This window comes from Theropithecus gelada, chromosome 5 (genome assembly GCF_003255815.1).
Source record: "Theropithecus gelada isolate Dixy chromosome 5, Tgel_1.0, whole genome shotgun sequence".
NCBI classification, from domain to species: Eukaryota; Metazoa; Chordata; class Mammalia; order Primates; family Cercopithecidae; genus Theropithecus; species Theropithecus gelada.
The window spans coordinates 63,730,505-63,749,394 of NC_037672.1; the positions used below are offsets into that span (position 1 = coordinate 63,730,505).

Below are 18,890 nucleotides of genomic sequence, written 5' to 3' on the forward strand. Positions count from 1 at the left end.
CGGATCACCTGAGGTCAGGAGTTTGGGACCAGCCTGGCCAACATGGTGAAACCCTATCTCTACTAAAAATACAAAATTAGCCGGGCATGGTGGCACATGTCTGTAATCCCAGGTACTTGGAAGGCTGAGGCAGGAGAATCGCTTGAATCCAGGAGGCAGAGATTGCATTGAGCCAAGATCGTGATAAGAGCAAAACTCTGTCTTAAAAAAAAAAAGGGTAATAAATAATAGAAATCATAAGCCAATTCAAACAAACAAAAAAGAGGCCGGGCGTGGTGGTTCACACCTGTAATCCCAGCACTTTTGGAGGCCAAGGCAGGCAGATCACTTGAGGTCAGGAGTTCGAGACCAGCCTGGCCAATATGGTGAAACCCCGTTTCTACTAAAATACAAAAATTAGCCAGGCATGGTGGTGAGCACCTGTAATCCCAGCTACTCAGGAGGCAGGAGAATTGCTTGAACCTGGGAGGCGGAGGTTGCAGTGAGCTGAGATTGTGCCACTGTACTCCAGCCTGGATGAAAGAGCGAGACTCCCTCTCAAAAAAAAAAAAAAAAAAAAAAAAAAAAAGAAAGAAAGAAAGAAAGAAAAAAAGAAACCAGGTGGTTTAGCTTCCAGGTCCAAGCTTTTAAACACTGGGCCAGGCTCCCCATGACATCTGCACCTGCAGAATGAAGGCAGCATTTGCCCTGAGGTACACATGGCTCTATCCTCAGGCTTTTGTGAATAAAATAAGTTTTAAATAGACAAACAAAACATTGATATACATATAAAAAATTGTCTAAATCCTACTCTTTCCCTTTTCAAAGCTTACAACCTTATGAGTTACTCATTTTCACGTAATCTTACGAGCTACTCATTTTCACATAATCTTACATGGTGCGTGTTGTTGGTAAAATTCTTATGGACTCTCATATCTAAGATTTGTGTGCACAGTTCAGTGGTCCCACCAGAGTGGAACAGAGACTGATTGAAAAGAGGGGCAAGACAAACAAGGAAGAATGTTCTCAGGACCTGGAGAGTTCCACCTGGATCCAGTTTAGATTTAATACCTGAGTTTTTAAGATGAGTCAATGGAACCACTGTCCTGGTAGAGGGAATAGAGTAAATCCAAGGCAAGTGATGCCAAAGAGCCAGGCAGGAAGAGTGCCAGGTCAAGTATTGTGGTGGGGAAGGTGGGGAGGGGGAGCAAGGAGCATCCATACCTGGATAAAGCCTGCCCATCAGTCTCCAGGTAATTAAGCGGTGGGCTATTAATTCCTGGAAATGGGTCAGAGCAGGGCAAGCAGCAGGAACCAAAGTACAAGCCCAGTGCTAGGACTACAGAGTCAAGAAGAGTGGGGTAGGATGGGCAAGAGGGGGTGTTAATCAGATCCAGCTGTTGGTAAAGGACACATAGAGGTTAAAGCAGAAGTCTGAGTGCCAGAACTAAAATGTGAGCTTTGGGTACTAACAGGGTGATCACTCTAGGGCCCTACCTGCTGTGAAAAAAGGCAACCTACATCTGTCTCCGGTTTAGGTTCGTATAAAAACTGGCTAGTGCTAAGCCTTAGTGTATAGTGGTCAAAGCATCAAACTCTGGAGTTGTGAAGGCAGGGGAAATGAAGCAGGGACTGGTATGGAGTGCATCGTGTGGCCAACATTATTCAGTTTAATCATGCAAAATATGTAACAATAGTATTAATATATGCACACGTGTTTATATGCATGTGTGTGCTTGTACATATACCCCTAAACTCAAGGAAAAGAGAAAATGATAAGGGTCCTTATGGGTAAGATTCTCAGGCAGGACTAAGTGTTTTCCTTTACTCCCTCTGGTTTACCTGCTTGTACTCTTTTGTTGAAGAGCCATGTTTATCTGCTACTTTTTTTCCACTCTGCCCTTTATTCAACATAGTGAACATGAATATTAATCAGGTGATTTCTGGTCATTAGTTTCCTCAGCACAGCACCCAGTTTCTTTGGGTTTTGATGAGCCAATAAAGTGGCAACTTCCCAATCATCACATAAATGACCCTGCCAAAAGGAATCAATCCAGAAAAACCTGTTGTTACCGTAAAACGGCAGGCTTCTTTTTGGAAAGTTTAGCACGTATTGGAAGAGCAGCAGCTGAGTGACTGACTTCCAAGGTCAGTGGTGAAAAGTCACCAAAAGTGGTACAAGCATGAATATTGCAAAAAATTCCAAAGCTGAGAAAGCTTATCTAGAAAGATGATCTTAGTGCCAAGACTGTATATGAAAATTGATCACAACTTTAGCTTTAATTTTTAAGATCCTCTCTCTCTCCTTTGGCTCTGGGTTTTTTTTTCTCCTTATTTTATGCATAAAAATGCAACCAGCCTGAACTAAACCAAATTGGTTTAATTCCCTGGAGGGAGCATGAACAAATTTTCCCAGCAACTTTCTACTAGAGGCATTTGTGTGTGGATATGTGGATGGAATGTGAAGCAGTGAGCTATGTAAACCAGTAATCAACTGAAATACTACCCATTTCAAAATGCCCTAAACTAGCATTAGCATCACCAATTAAAACAATGGGCCTGGAAGAAAGGAAAATGCCCTCCCCCCAAAAAAAGTCATATGTATGTGGTATGTGCGTATTTCAGGGGATGGAGGTGGCACAGAGGAAGGAGTAAAATCTAGGGGAAATTAATTCCCTTTTAAAGGCAAATCCGTCACGAGTGCTAGCAGGAGATCTCTTTGATGGGATAAAAGAAAGGAGTAAAGGCATTCAGTAATTTCATCAAATTAAAATTTCAGCAGTTTACCTAAATTACCCAACCATTAGACACTTATAAAGGTATTTGCATGTGCCCACTTTTAACCTGTGTTAAAGTAACAGGTAAACACAACATGATAAGCTATAAACACTAAGGGTTCTTTTCTCCTTTATGGCTGAGACTTCTATTGAAACACTGGTCTTTGAAGGACCACCAAGTGGTAGTATTCTCATTCATTCATTCATCATACACTTGTTCAACAATGCTGAGAACTCTGTGTAGCCCTTGATGCTGAGGATAGAGACATGTAGGAGATATTCTTATAAACATCAAAGAGCCTCCAAGTCAAACTCAGAAGCTATTCTGCCTTCCATACTCTACAACATGACTGATCACAAAACAGGCCCTGCTACACTCATATCACTGTGGCATAAACAGAATTAGTGTTTCCTTTCAACATGGTTTCCACAACCCCATGAGTTCCGCTTCTGACCATGAACTGGAATGGAGAGGACTGTCAGCCTCCTCCACATAGGACCTGCACATGGCCCGAGTACTCATTTAGCCTGCACATCTGATTAATACCATGAACTTAGCCTTTTTAACCTCAATCATTTACCTGCAAATGATTTTCCTGAAAATCTAACCAAGGGTGTGAAAGAGAGGAGTATATCAGCTGCCCCTCAAATTGGCCCACCTTCTGATTCTCATCACTGATCCACCCTTACGTTTAGCTGCAGACAGTAGCTATCACAGCTCCCTTGCATGACATCCAAGACCTTCCCCTGGTCCATCTGCCTTTTCAGATTTCCCTGCCACCACACACCCTGCCTTAGTTTCTGGGCACATCTAATTATCTGTTCTCCTGAAGACAAACTCGTATCTCTGCCCCTTGTCTTTGTTTTCACCATTAACCATGATATGGTTTGGCTCTGTATCCTGACTCAAATCTTATGTCAAATTGTAATCCCCATGTGTTGAGGGAGGGACCTGGTGGGAGGTGATTGGATCATGGGGGCGGTTTCCCCTATGCTGTTCTCATGACAGTGAGTGAGTTCTCATGAGATCTGATGGTTTAAAAGTGGCACTTCCCTCTTCATTCTCTCTCTCTCTCTCTCCTGACACCGTGTAAGACGTGTCTTGTTTCCCCTTTGCCTTCTGCCATGATTGTAAGTTTACAGAGGCCTCTCCAGTCATGCAGAACTGTGAGTCAATGAAACCTCTTTTCTTCACAAATTATCCAGTCTCAGGTAGTTCTACATGGCAATGTGAAAACAGACCAATACAACCCCCATCTTCCATTTCTGCATTTAAAAAATTACTTATACATTTACTCTTTAAACTTATAATTATAAACTCTATTGAAAAAATGGCCAAGTATAAACAAATTAAGTTATATTATGACTACTCCTACCTCAAGAGACTATTATGATATTAAGAATTTCAACTAGATCTCAGTTAAAAATATAAAACAAAAGTAGGCATATAAGTCCACTAAATCATATTGATAAGAACCTAATAACCTAATAAGATTATTAAAACAACATCTCAACATGTATCATTCCTCTAATACACTGTTCTCCTCATCCCATCAGAAGTCTTGTTCAGAGTTTCTTCTCGTATTGGAAAAAGTGCTTACAGCTCCTGGTGGCCCCAGATCACTTGGTGGGGTCAGGATTGGGGAGCTGTCTTGGGAGTTGGCCCAGCTGTGATCCAGCCAGAGATTACCTGCACAGGAATGGTGATCTTGGTAGAAGCCGTCCCCACAGGTAGACACACACTGCCCGTGTCGCATCAGCAAGGGAGGCTGGCAGGATGAGCACTCCAGCCCACTGGTACACGTGGAGCACTGGGGCTGGCAGGCTGATTCCAGATAATGTTGAAGAAAGAGAAAGGGATCATTTGATTAGCTGAAAGACACCACCCCCATGCCAGTGCTTACACAGCCCAATGTTGAGGCTCCAGGTCCCAAACAGAAAATGCAGACAAATAATTTTAACAGCCATCATCTGTATAGCACACAGTTCATGTCAGCCACTGTTTGAGTGCTTTACATATACGAATTCATTTAATTCTCACAACAACCCTGGGAGGTAGATATTATTAATCCCAACTTTACAGAGTAGGAACAGACTCAGAGAGATTAAACAACTTGCTCATGGTCACATGCTGGCATTTGAAACCAGGCAGTTTGGCTGAGGAGTCTGTGTTCTTTTCCTCTTATCCAGTAGCCCCCGATATCTTTGTCACTCAACTTTTTAGCAAGATCTCTTGCCCCCTTTCCACCAATACTGTATGAAAGAGATATAAGTAACTTTCAAAAAGGTTGAAGATTATATGAATTAGGAAAGAAAGTATGGAAGAGTGAATAATTACAAAAATAATAAAAGCGGCTAACTCTTATTAATCCTTGGCTGTATCCTAGACATCAGTCTAGGCACTTAACATGTATTAAAACACCTGGTCCTTATAACCACCCTCTGAGGAAGGTACTGGAATTACCCTCACTTTATAGATAAGAATGTGGAAGATACCAGGTGCAGTGGCTCACACCTGTAATCCCAGCACTTTGGGAGACATAGGTGGGTGGATCACTTGAGTCCAGGAGTTTGAGACCAGCCTGGCCAAGATGGCGAAATCCTGTCTATACTAAAAATACAAAAATTAGCCGGGTGTGGTGGCAGATGCCTGTAATCCCAGCTACTCAGGAGGCTGAGGCAGGGAGAATCACTTGAACCCGGGAGGTGGAGGTTGCCGTGAGCTGAGATCATGCCACTGCACTCCAGCCTGGGTGACAGAGTGAGACTCCATCTCAAATAATAATAATAATAATAAAAAGAATATGGAAGCAGAGAGAGGTTAAATATTCACAATCAGGTATAAACCTACACACTTTTTTTTTTTCTTTTCTTTTGAGACAGAGTCTCACTCTGTTGCCCAGGCTGGAGTGCAGTGGTGCAATCTTGGCTCACTGCAACCTCCACTTCCCGGGTTCAAGAGATTCTCCTGCCTCAGCATCCCAAGTAGCTGGGACTACAGGCATGCGCCACCACACCTGGCATAATTACACACTCTTAAATGGATAATTAACATCACAAGTCAGAAATAAGGGAATCGTAACAGATCTGACATCTGACATCAACCAAGTCAACTCTCCCAAGTAAGGTCTCCTTCTCAGAAATGCACATAAACCCATTCTGGATCCTCTGGTAGCCCATAAGAGATAAGCTCTATTACTATCTGTTTGATATGAGCAAGTTGGTTAATTTCTCTGACCCACAAGTTCCCCATTTGCAAAATTAGAAAGCTGTAGTAAATGATCTTGAAGGTCTATGTCAATTCTAAGTTTCTATCCTGGATTGAGTACTTTAAGAAATGAGCCCAGGTATCCTGATGATATTACTATCCTTGAAAGTCTTCAAAAATAAAAAAATTCAACTATGACTACCTAACAACCTCTACATCACCTGTCTTCCAATAAGCACCAAAATACCTATAAAATGGCAGAAAAAGAGACCTGCAGGTAGAGAGGGCAAGTAACCTACAGATGACATTACTACCTTCTAGAGGTTTTTAGACATTGTGCATCTCAAAAACATGCTGCATGCATGACCCCCTCCTTGACAATATTGAGCCTCAGTTTGAGAATCACAATCTTTGATGAGTCTGCCTCCCACACACTACCACCTCTGGGTTGTCCACTCAGAGCCATACCTAAACAGAGACTGCCAGCTTGGTAAAAACCCAGCCCACAGCTGTGCACACACCGTCCATTCTGCAGTAACTTGGTGGGATCTTGGCAGAGGTCACAGTGGTCTGGAGAGTGAGAGCATGTCAAACACTCTGGATGGCAATGAACTGAAATCAAGCACAAAGAAGGGGAGAACTCAGTGAACTCCATCTATTATTTCTCTTACATCCTTCAGAAAAGCATCTACAAGGTATGCAGCATTACATAGAACATGAAGAACAGAAAACTGTGGGACTTAGATATGAAAAAGCCTCCTAAATAGCAAAAAAAAAAAGAAAAAAAAAAGCATTTCAATGCGAGATTGCAAGGAAGTTTTCCTTGTCTGAAATTCATCACTGTCTCCCATAGTCCCAACATGAAGATACTAGAAGAACAGCCTCTCCCCGCTGGAATACTTCAAGAAACAGGAATGACTACTTCCATAATGTATGATTTAAACAGATTCAATAATTTATGATACCTCCGATGTTCTTCTTAAGCTTCGACATGTACAAACAGTTCAGACATAAAACCTACAATGTTTAAAAATAGTTATTTTTATCTCAGAAAAATGCAGCTCATTTTCTTCTTTTTCTCCAAAATTTCAAATCTCATTTTCAGTAATTAGGGTTATCACTGAATTTAGTGGTAATTATCAGCAAGGGACTTCTTTTTTCAGGTTTTGAAGTTGTCAAGGACCTGATTTTCGGTATATATAGTGCATAATAATATGCTAAATGTTTGTTTTGGAAAGCCCAGAGAGCCCTTTGGTGAAGGTAACATAATTAAGCCATAAAGTGGCTTTGCTTTTTCCTTGATAAACTCTCCAGAAAAACACTGCAATTAGCCAAAATAAGTTGAGTGCAACAAGAGCAACTGCCAATATGAAAATTATGGCCTGTGAATGAAAATAATTAATTATGAAATATGAATGGAAGAAAATGCCACTTCTCCAAAAGAGACTAAGCTTATAGGCAAATTACTACTCAACCAGAGCAACTCCAGTGCCTGCCAACAATTATTAACTGGAACTAATTCAACCCCAGGTGATTTGAAAGCAAAATTGCAGAACAAGTAGACAAAATTATCTTTTGGAAAAAATTAATGAGTCTGTAAACTTTAAAAACCCATTTGAGAACTCCAAAAGGAACCACCTGTTTAATAGCTCACCTTAAGAACAAAGAACACCCATAATAAACTTTGAGAAATTATTTTTATATTTTGAACAACAGAAGACAGATTTACCTTTACAAGTCTTCAAACATGTTGTTTGATTTTCACAATAATTTTGCAAGATACATAAGGCATATTTTATCAACAAGAAAATTGAGGCTTAAAGAGGGTCAATGACTTGCCCAAGGTCCCATGCTCATAATCTGTTGAGTTTGGCAATTACATGGACAAAGATTAATTAGCATCATTTGTTAGAAAAATTATGGAGAAACACACAAACCCATTGGTTAACTAAACAAAAAAGAAGCAAGGGGTTGGGGAAGAGAATCTCTGAGCTTTTTGGCAGTAAAACTATCTCAGTAGAAACAGAGGAGACATGGACTCACCTGATGTGCAGTCTGGACAGCACCGTCCCTTCACCTCTAAGGCCAGTGTGCCCACTGGACATGGTGGACAAGAGGGCTTGTAGCAAGTTACCTGAGCCCCTCGGCACTCACACACCTTGCAAGGGCCATCTTCCCACTTCTCTCCCTCCTACGTAAAAAAGTGAAGAACAGCATTGTCATCAGGGTACAGTAATTCAGAAGAGAGTTTGCTGCTGAAGAACTTACAATTTCCGTAAGGACAAAGTGAAGGCAGCTAATCAGTACTCTGCCAAATCTAACTCTGAAATAGAACAACAGCAAAAGAGTCCTAAATTTAAAAAGACAGAATTTATCTTTCTTTGTTCATAATGGGTTTATTTCAATGTAGAGCATCAGCCGAAATATTTTAGGCACACTCAGAGATAAGCTGTGAAAGTATTCTAGGACTAATAGAATATGTAAAAGGCATTTAAAACTTGTTTCTCAACCTCTTTCACCAAAAACATCAAAGGAGATTACAATGTACCTAGTGATTAGCAGGTGAGTTAAATACAATCTTTAAAATAACAGTGAGACACTTAGTTAAAAACCTGAATTTCCTTATGGTTACCACAGTAAGAGTTAACAGTTGAGTCATTATATTCTAAAAATTAAAACTTTTGCAGGCCTACTTTTAATGGGCTGTAGATGTGCCCTAAGCTTTCACACACTAAAATACCCTTTTCATCCAAGCAAATTACGAAAATAAACATTAGTAGTCGGCAGAGATTCCAAATTGAATTGTGAAGAACAGTTCATTTTTGCTTACAGGAAAGAGACAGAGTTTCTTACCAGAAAGTATTGGGGTGATGAGGGAGGTGAAACAGGAGAAAACAGGAGAGCAGATTTTAAAGTAACAATTTTATAAAATGCTTATTAAGTCAGCAGACATTGAACATCTCAAACAATTAATGTGACGGTATTTAGCAAAATGAACATTAAATGTTACAAAACTGAGCAATACTATCTTGAGAAGGCAGAAGTGCTTTTCTTCCATTTGAAAGCAGACCCGTCTCGAGATCAGACCCCTTATTGTAAGAATGCTGTGTTAAACGCTTGCATTTTCCCTTTAAAAGAAACCATATAACACTGTCCTGTAGACAATCTGGAGAGAACAAATTTGGGATTGTTTGGGGAATGAATGCTTGCAAACCCAAGAAGCTCTTTCTTCAGCACTTTGCAGTACATAAAACTCTACCGATGGTTAAACTGAGTTTTCTAGGCCAGAAAAAAACCAGGGAGAGAAAAATATCACAAGCAAGGGAAAGAATCTATGTAGGAGCTTGTGGTTAGAGAAGTATTAATTATCAACTGCCTAAAACAATTGGCTAAAGAAAAGAGCAAAAGTTCAATGTATCAAAGTCTAAATTATCATTAAGACCCTTAATTTCTGGTCATAGTGCCATCAAATGTGACTGTTAAAAATACTAAGGTACTACGTTTTCCCCATGATATTTCATGCAGATCATTACATAAAACAATTTTATAATGATCTATGTACAAGTTAAAAAGCTATACTTACTGGAATACGTTTAACTTCACTAGCATTTGAGGACATCTAGGAACAAAGAGAAATGTCTTTATTATGCCACTAAAAACACTATTAGGCTGATCTATTTATTTTTTCATTAGGAGTTATCCATTTTTCCCAAGTAACATGCAACTTTATTTATTGGTTATGAATAGAGATGAAATCTATCTTATCAAAAACAAGAAAAGCATACTAATCTGAGATGAAAACAACACACCTAGGAAATACTTCTGAATTCTCACTTTGTGCCTGAGTACTTGGTTTCAATTCCCCTCAACACTAAGGACTTTATGGTCAAGGAACCTGAACTTGCAAGGGCAAATTCTTGAATTTTGCATGGTGCCAGAGCATGATGGAGATTTGTACTTATTTAAAATAACTTCGTTTTCTTTACTTTCACTGAGTTTAATTTATCTCCAAAAATGAGTAGGAAAATGGATACTATGAGAAAATATAAATTCAACATTTATAGGGAGGCTTTAAAACCTCCTAAATTCTTAGGAAATGAGAATGACTAAAGTGTGATCTATCACTAGGAAACAACGCCAACAGCAAAATAATAATATGCCGATGTTTTCAGCTTTTTAAAAATCGTGCCAAGACAGCACTGTTCTAAGTGCTTCACACATAACATCTCTACAGCCCCATGAGGTAAGTACTATTGTTATCACTAGTTTCCACTGAGGATTCAGTAACTTGCCGAAGATCACAGTACACAGCAAAGTAGAGATTTGAACCTAGAGCCTGCGCTGTTAACACTATACAATACTGCCTCCCCAGAATGTACAGAAACACTGGAAGGTTGACGGATGTAATTTACCCAAATCAGAAAAAAAAAAAAAGAAAAGAAAAAAAAAGTGTGGAGGAATCAGTTCATCAGTCAAAGTCTTTATTCCTAATTTGTAGACAGTAGTTCCCCCTTATTCATGGTTTCACTTCCTGCAGTTTCAGTTAACCCTGGTCAACTATGGTGGGAAAATACTAAATGGAAAATTCAAGAAATATAAAATTCATCAGATTTGAATTGCATGTCATTCTAAGTAGTATGATGAAAATCTCAAGTTGTCTGGCTCCATCTTGCCTGGGACCTGAGTCCTTCCTTTGTCCAGCATGTCCACGCTGTAGATGCCACCGCCTGTTACTCAGGAGCCATCTTGGTTATCAGAGCCACTATCTCAGTATCACAGTGCTTATATTCAAGTAACTCTTATTTTACTTAATAATGCCCCAAAGTCCAAGAGTAGTGATGCTGGCAACTTGGATATGCCAAAGAGAAGCTGCAAAGTGCTTCCTTTAAGTGAAGAGATGAAAGTTCTTGACTTAATAACGAAAGAAAAAAATTTATGCTGAGGTTGCTAAGGTCTAAAGTAAGAATAAATCTATCTATGAAATTGTGAAGAAGTAAAAACAAATTTGTGCTAGTTTTGCTGTTGCAGCTCAAACTGCAAAAGTTACAGCCATAGTGTGTGATAAGTGGTTAGTTAAGATGGAAAAGGCATTAACTGTCAGTGGAAAACATGAACAGAAATGTGTTTCAATTGACCCCAGTCAGGATCAGTACTACTGACAGTTTCAAGCATCCACTGGGGACCTTGGCACATATTCTGTGATAAGTGGGTACTACTGTAATCCTATTCTGACCGGTCAAAGAAGCAGTTGTTTTTATGACCAACTGGCATATTTTAAAAAACATAATGAATTTATCAACATTCCAATACCCAACATGAAAAATATGGGCTACATAAATTCAGAAAATTTGAAAAGATTAAGATAAATGTATTTCCTTTGTGTAATAGAAAAGTGCAGACAGAGGGCAAAATAAAACCTTGGTAAATAGAGTTTTACCCCACGTGTAATCAAACAAAACCTTGTCACTGCTACCTGCAAAATAAATCTAGAGCCTGGTCACTTTTTACCAAATGCACCACTTCTTGCCTAGGCCAAGCCACCATTGCCCTTTGCCTGGACCATTACAAAACCCCACTAACCAGATCGCCTACCTCCAGTTTCATTTCCTTCTGTCACTCACCCATGCAGCAGCCAAAGTGGTCCTTTCATGAGTTAAGTGAGAGCCCAGCACTCTTCTGCTCAAAACTCCCCAACAGCTCCCATCTGCCTCAGGGTAAAGAACTGTGGTCTCTAGGCTACTTACCAGACCTCATGGCCAATGCCTTTCTCCCTCATTCACTAAGTTCCCACCAGACTCCAAATTCTTGAACATGCCAAACACACTTGTATCTCAATGACTGTGCATTTCCTGATCCCTATTCCTGGTATGTTTCCTCCTAGACATCTATCTGGCTCCCTCCCTTCAGGCTCTGCTCAAAGTTTTCTGTAAGAGAAACCTCGCCATTTTATATAAAGGAACACACCCCCTACATCCCACCGTCCTGCACAGCTACTGTCTGGCCCACTTGCACTGCTTTATTCTTCTACGTAGTGCTCCTCAGCACCTGACGTGTAGTATGTGTGGTGTGTGTGTGTGTGTGTTTTCTGTGTCCCTATACCACAAAGTATGCCCCACCAAGACAGCAGGAACTCTGCCTGTTGTATTCCCTTCTGTGTCCCCAGAGCCTGGTGCATAGTAGGTGCACAATAACATTTTTCGAACAAAGGCATGGGTAAAAGAAACAAGAAGGTAATGTCCCCTCATTAGATTAATTTTGAATTAATTTTAAATCATCTTTGGTTATTAGCCTGATACTCACGAATTTTCCGTTTCCTTCATAAACACAATAACCATTCCTTGAAATGCATTCAGGACAACATTTTCCATCTAAGTGAATTAATTCTTCACCCTGTAGAAATAAGGGTTGCAGTGGCACATATATCAAATTAACATCTCCAGGTAGCAGGGCTAAATTGCGAAGCAGTTGGGTTCCCTGACTGGAATGAGAAACCCTGGCACACAGTTGGCTCTGGCCCTCTTCCTGCTTCATCTCCCCGTGTGCTGTCTTCCTATGGGGAGTCTAGTCCACACAGCACACTCCTCCATGTGCCTTTTCTTTCCTTTTATGGTGAATACTTATGCTCTGATCCCTCCATAATTTTCTACCCGTGCCCAGGAGCTCACGTGAATAAGAAGGATGACCAAGGTTAATGTTATAGTCTAGGAAAGTTATGAGTTTCAGAAAAGGATCACAGTACCTTAAACATACAATTTGTGACTTTAGTTTCATTAACAGTGCTCAAATCAAACCACCAATTTTCCCTGAATACAAAATCAGATGCATCCCTTTATGCACAGATGTAGTCTTGGGCATAAATTAAGCAGTAGAAAACTAAACTTTACTCAATATTCTGAAACCCTTACTGCTAGTCAACTCATATCAAAACTATTCTTAAAATTATAAGAGGAATAATCTTAATTTATCTACCCTGCCATATTTGCGGATATTTAACTTTCCAAGTCTTATCATTTTCATTTCCCAGTATCGATAATTTTAAAATTTTTATTTTTTTATAAAATAATAAATGCTTGCTGTAAAAATGTAAATAATTTGCAATTCTCTAATTTAGAAAGTGTAATTCCACTGAAGTCCCATCTCCCAGAAAATCTGATGTTAAAAACACCATCTCTGTTTCCAATTTTTCATGTGTATACACTAACATCTGATCTATATGTTAGTATTCTACACTAACATATAATATCTGTAGTCTAAAGAGTATTCTTTAAAGCACTTTTCACTTTCGAAAGATATATCTACTTTCTAAAGAATGGTAATGTTTCTCTAAATATTTAATATTTAATTTGGGGCCTGTATTATATTTAAAAGTGTAGAAACCATGTTAAATGAAAAATGAATAATATAAATTTGCATAAACAGAATAATCATAATGATATTTTGTTTAAAAACACTGTACTAATGACAAATATTATGAAAGCACTGGTTGTCTCTGGATGCACTGGATGTCTTTGGTAGCATTATAGATGGATTTTTAAGTCTCTTTTCCAGTTTTCTTGAGCCTTCAAAATTTTCTAGAACGAATATGTGTTATTTTACTGAGAGAAAATCTAAACGTTTAGAAGAAACACAAAAATACATAAATGATTATAATTATTTTGGAGTTATATAGATTACTGTCCATCAAGATTTCACGTCAATCAGAGGCCAGTAGGGAGCAGTGGGTACTACAGAGAGCAGATGTATTTACATATAAATTGTTTTGCAGAAACGTGACAAATCAGTTGGTAGTGAAGGCATAACACAGAAACACCGAAATTTGCTTTCAAAGCATATAAAAGAGTTGATACGCATGTAATCTAAGTCACTTAAAACAATGTTTTGAAACAAGACTGACTATGCGTACTTCTGTAAAAGACGAAACTCATGAGAGATTCTTGAGTGTCCACTAAAATATATACAGACAAAACTAAAAAGTGACTCCCTATCACCTAAATGAGGCAAATAAAGTGGCTGGGGTGGTGGTGGGGCGGGGGCAGGTATTGAAAAAATTGTGGGAGGGAAATTAAAGCTTGTAGCAAAATACACAGAAGAGGGTAGGCACTCCATAAATGTGAGCTGCTTTGCCAGGCTCCCCTGGAGGTAAATTCCCTCAAAAGAGTGCTTCCTTTTCCTGATGAGCAGGTTAGTCAGTCCAATCTCAGTCTTTGGACTGGTGGATGTAGGTATGACTAGGTAGGGAAAGGATAGAAACAGAAAGGCCTATGCAACAGGAAGGTTGTTCTCGACCTTCAAACACCACTGTAAGTAACAGTAAGCACTGCTCCTGGGGCACAAGGATTCGGTTTTGGTGAGGTGGGAGGTTTCAGATAGATCTGCTATTTATAGAAGCAGCCTGAATGCCCCAAACCACATCAGTTCACTGCAGTGGGGAGTTCACTCCAATTAGCATTGGGCTTTTGAGTAAAATTGCTTTCAGAAACAAACATACTCTTTCCCTTTAAAGAGGGTTCTGTTGCATAGGCCAGACAGAAATCTACCCTTTCCCCACCTAGTCATACCTACAGCCACCAGACCAATGATTAAGACTGGCCTAACCTGCTCATCGGAAAAGGAAACGCTCTTTTGAGGGAACCTACCTCCACTGGAGCGGGGAAAGGCAGCTCGCATTTACCATGTGCCTACCCTCTCCTATGCATTTTGCTCCAAGCTTCAATTTTTCCCGTTCCATTTTATGCTTCAGATGTGAATGCTAGGTCCTTTTCTTTAAAAGCTAATTTGACTTCTTCACCTGAATTCAGGTTCGAAGACATCATCAAATCTAGAAATATGAAAATCATTATATTGTGCTAGCCTACCATTGATTTGTTTATGTTTCAATGTTTAGAGATTTGGTGGAAGATAGCAAAGACAAAGACCAGGCCATTTTCTTCTTTTTTAACAACAAAAACTGTATGCTGATTTCAAAGATATTCAGAACACTGCCGTTGATAACCAATGTGATCATGAAGACAACAGTGAAGCTGCACACCTTTGCCTCTTCTTTTAAAAATTAACTTCTCTGTATCTTTTTGAAGTGCATTGCACTCACACTTAATCCACTCTTGGTATCCAAGATCAGAAATCAAAATGACCTTGATATTTTACAGAAGAAGACAGGCAGAAAGTGGGGTAGAACTGAATAAAAATATCAACAGGGCACTTCCACTATGCCCCTTGGCAGACATAGTCATTTCCTCCGGGAGCTCCTAATATATTTAACTCATATTTTCATTGGTGCCATGCTATAATTTTTGCTTACATATCTGACTTCCTAAAAAGCCTGGAAACTCTTAAGGTCATAATGTGCCTTATTCATCTTTTTATCACCAGTGATACAAGTTAAGCAGGAGTTAGGAAATTAGTACATCCGGGCTTTATTTAACAAGGTCAACAGAAACATGGCATATAAAGAAGACTAAGAGATATTTTTCATCAGATTCAATGTCGGTTAAAATTTCACTTCTGACAGAGTTTCTAGTTTAGAACTCAGGGCTTTAAACAAAACTTGGGAAACATGGAAGTAATATGGAAAAAGCAATTTAGCTGGTTAAAGATCTGGAGAAATAGGCGAGGCATCAGAACTCCTCAATTCATAAAAGAAAAGACTAGTAACTAGAAAGGGATGAGAGAGTGTTATGGGGTGACTTGAGGAATACTGAAGTGCTCTCCACTTTGGCAGCTAATCCTCACATTCTCTAAGAATAGCCAAGAATGCCTGGCTCATGCCACCAAAGCCAGGTGTCACAGCTGACAGCAGCAGGCAGGCATGTGGAAATGCAGAAATGCTGGGGATACAGGCTAAACAATTTTCTGTGACTGAGACTCTTTGTTCAGATCTCACTGAAATTAGACGGTTAAAGGACCCACCCTACCAGAATCTCCTCTCCCATATTTTTCGTAAATTCTAGGATGTTACATAAACGAAGGCCTTAGAAAATGAAATGAGATCCTTGGGGCAGACTGCCGAGGCAGGGAAGCCCAGCCTCAGCCCGAGAGAGACAACAAAAAAGGGCCCTGATTAGGTTTTCTTCTCATCTTCATCCAACCACCCTGACTCCTCTAATGTGAAGAAATGAAAAGGCATGTGGGGGGAAATAAATCTGCAAAAAGCAAGTCCCTCTTTACCTAAATATATCTCAACTCTGTCAAGACCTACAAGTAGGAGACAAATTGAAAAATAACCCTGCCAATGACAGCCATGTCTGAAAGGTTGTTCCTCCTTAGGCTCAGGGTTAAGAGGAGCTGAGAAGTAGGGGAGAAGAACTAGAAAGAAAAATGCCTTCACAGAAACCCAGGGCTCCAGATATTTCTAATTTCCCTCATCGACTCAAGTCCACGGCCCAGAGGGAAATTGGTGGGGCGGAAGGGAGCGGTGAGGAAGAAGGAGACAACTTTAAAAGCAATTTGTTTTGTAATGGGTCAAAATCAAGTTCAAAGAGAAAAAAAAAAGTCATTTCCCTCCAATATACAGTATATCTATAGTCCAAACAGAGGCTGCTTTGTTAGAAGATTCTAGAAATTCTGCAGACAGCAGAGGTTAACAGAGGCCAATGGAGTTAATTGTTTATAAGGTCCCCTTTGCTCTCTTAAAAACAGAAAGCATGTTATGTTTTTTCCTGATCCATGGAAGTGGCCCCTCTCATTCTGCTAAATGCTGTCAGTGAGGCCTACAACAAGAGCCCAGCCACCAGCACACCTGTGGACCCTGTTTCACAGCCGGGACGAACTGGGCTCGCCATCAGCAATGAGATCCAGCTGCGCTGTCTGATAGGCTAATGTCCCATATCATGTCCTTCCCTTTCACATCTCTGGCTCAGGGCTTCCAATTTGACCAGATGCACTGAGAGTTAAAAGCTCCAAGGGGCTGTTCCGAGCTAGTCTGAACAGTGACATTCATTTTATACCATGGAATCTTTATGCTAGAAGGTCCTATGAAATGTGAGAAGTCAATGTGGACATCCCTGCTGCTGCCAAGAAGTAAAGAACAGGCAGGGCCCCTTACTATCCCATTAGAAAGAGCTGCAACAGTCGTAATGGAAAGGCCCCTGCTTCTTACCTGGGCACACTCCACTTTGGCACACTCTCCAGTCTGGCAGGTCACTTGGCCATGATCACACATGCAGAACTCACAGGCCGAGCCCTTCCACATTTCATCCTGGTACCGCACAACCCCATCATAGGAGCAGCTCCCAGCAGGAGACACACATTCCTCACAGCATTGCCCATGACGCCGAGCCCTGCTCTGACCCTAGGACACAGGGAGCAAGGTGAGGGGCAGTCCTCAGGAGACAGTGAAACACTCGAGCCAACAGAAGCAGGAGGACCCAAAATACCAAAGCTCTACAGGGCTCTTTCCCTGGCCCGATCCACGATGGGCAGGATCCCTTGCACCTCAACCCTTCTTCCTAGGAAGCAGAGCTCTCATATCTTTATGTAACTTTGCAAACATTATACAACTTTTGATTCCCCTGGGAATAAGAAGTGCATTCCTTAAATGATCCAGAATAGAGCTTAGACAAGTAAGGTACACACTCTCAAATACCTTTCCGCATCTCAGGGGCAGGCAGGCCTGCTTGTGACACCTGACCTCACCCCGGTCACATATACACGTGGTGCAGGCATTTTCACTCCACTGCTCACCATGCTGCATGAAGACAAGAAAGAAGAACGTGGAAAATCAAACGTCCCATACATCAAACAGAAGCACTGACACATAAGATACCTGATTTTTATTACATTTGTAAGCTGAGCCACATTGAATGTACTCTTGAGAAATGAAAACATTTAGATAGGAATACCTTCTATGAAGACAGTCAATAAATGTCCAAAGGAGACTTTAGATTAATTTTCATTCACCTATATTCATTCTACAGGTGTGTTGAGGGCCCATTCTGTGCCAGGCACATAGAGACTCGGGACACTGAGATGGGCAGAAAGCCCTTGTTGACTGGCTCATCCATGGCATTCTTTAGCTCTTGGCTTTGCCAGGAGGCCCAGCCCTCACTGCCATATACTCACTTTGCCAGCTTCCCTTGCAGCTAGGGCCTGGACACTGTCCAACCGGAGGGGACCTCAGGGGAAATTTGCTAGAGTGGTGGTGGAGGTCAAAGTAAAAATTCTCCTCCCACATGAAACAAAATCCCACCCCTCTCTTCTACCAACCTTTAGTAATAGCTGTGTGAGGATGAGCTGCCCAGGGCTGAGGAGGTCTCCTTGGGGATGGGATGGGACAAGATGAAGGGCAAATGCCAGCATGTTAAGGGTGGCAGGTAGAAAGATCAAAAGAGCTTAGATCCGTGAAGGCATCATTGAGACCTGAATTGATAAACTTGCAGCTGCCCCACCCTACCTCTAGACTTTGTGTTAGATGACGTAATTAATATTAGCATTTTAGCCACTTTTACAGTGGGATTTCTGTTCCTTGCAGTTGAAAATGCCATTACAGATATAAAGCCTGTCTCTTCAAAGAAAAACTTAGTCTAACAATCCTGTCCAATAAAAATATAATGCAAGCCACATATGTGGCCACTGTGTCACGCAGCACAGATCTAGTACATATAAAAATCCTCCCCAATTAGTTATTTTCATTCAGATTTCAAGTGACCTGTCTAGAATTTTTGAGGCACCCATCCCCTAATACTTATTTTCAGATTTTCTACTGAGAGTTATCATCCTAATTTCTATTTAGTCCTTTTTAGAGTGGCGGGTGAGTAAGGGAAGTAATTGAGTTTATTTTTTATGTGTTCTTTACTTTTGAGTAAGGTAACCTTTTTCTGGACCAGTTAGGCACTCCCAAGACAGAACATTCACTCATTCATTCATCTATTCATTCAATTTTTTAAACTCATCTTTATTTGATGCCTACTACGTGTTAGGCACAAAGTTAT

The 18,890-nt window shown here is 40.4% G+C and overlaps 1 protein-coding gene across 1 annotated transcript in view; it reads right to left on the reverse strand.

The window, feature by feature from the left end:
• The window catches only part of FRAS1 (Fraser extracellular matrix complex subunit 1), a 464,327-nt gene that overhangs the window by 260,391 nt on the left and 185,046 nt on the right, over positions 1-18,890 (reverse strand). The window contains exons 8-14 of the mRNA XM_025384816.1: positions 17,546-17,647; positions 17,060-17,251; positions 12,265-12,354; positions 9,548-9,583; positions 8,008-8,155; positions 6,433-6,576; positions 4,447-4,581 (exon numbers count right to left, since the gene is read on the reverse strand). Of these exons, the coding sequence (XP_025240601.1) occupies positions 4,447-4,581; positions 6,433-6,576; positions 8,008-8,155; positions 9,548-9,583; positions 12,265-12,354; positions 17,060-17,251; positions 17,546-17,647 (847 nt within the window). The remainder of the gene's footprint in view (positions 1-4,446; positions 4,582-6,432; positions 6,577-8,007; positions 8,156-9,547; positions 9,584-12,264; positions 12,355-17,059; positions 17,252-17,545; positions 17,648-18,890) is intronic.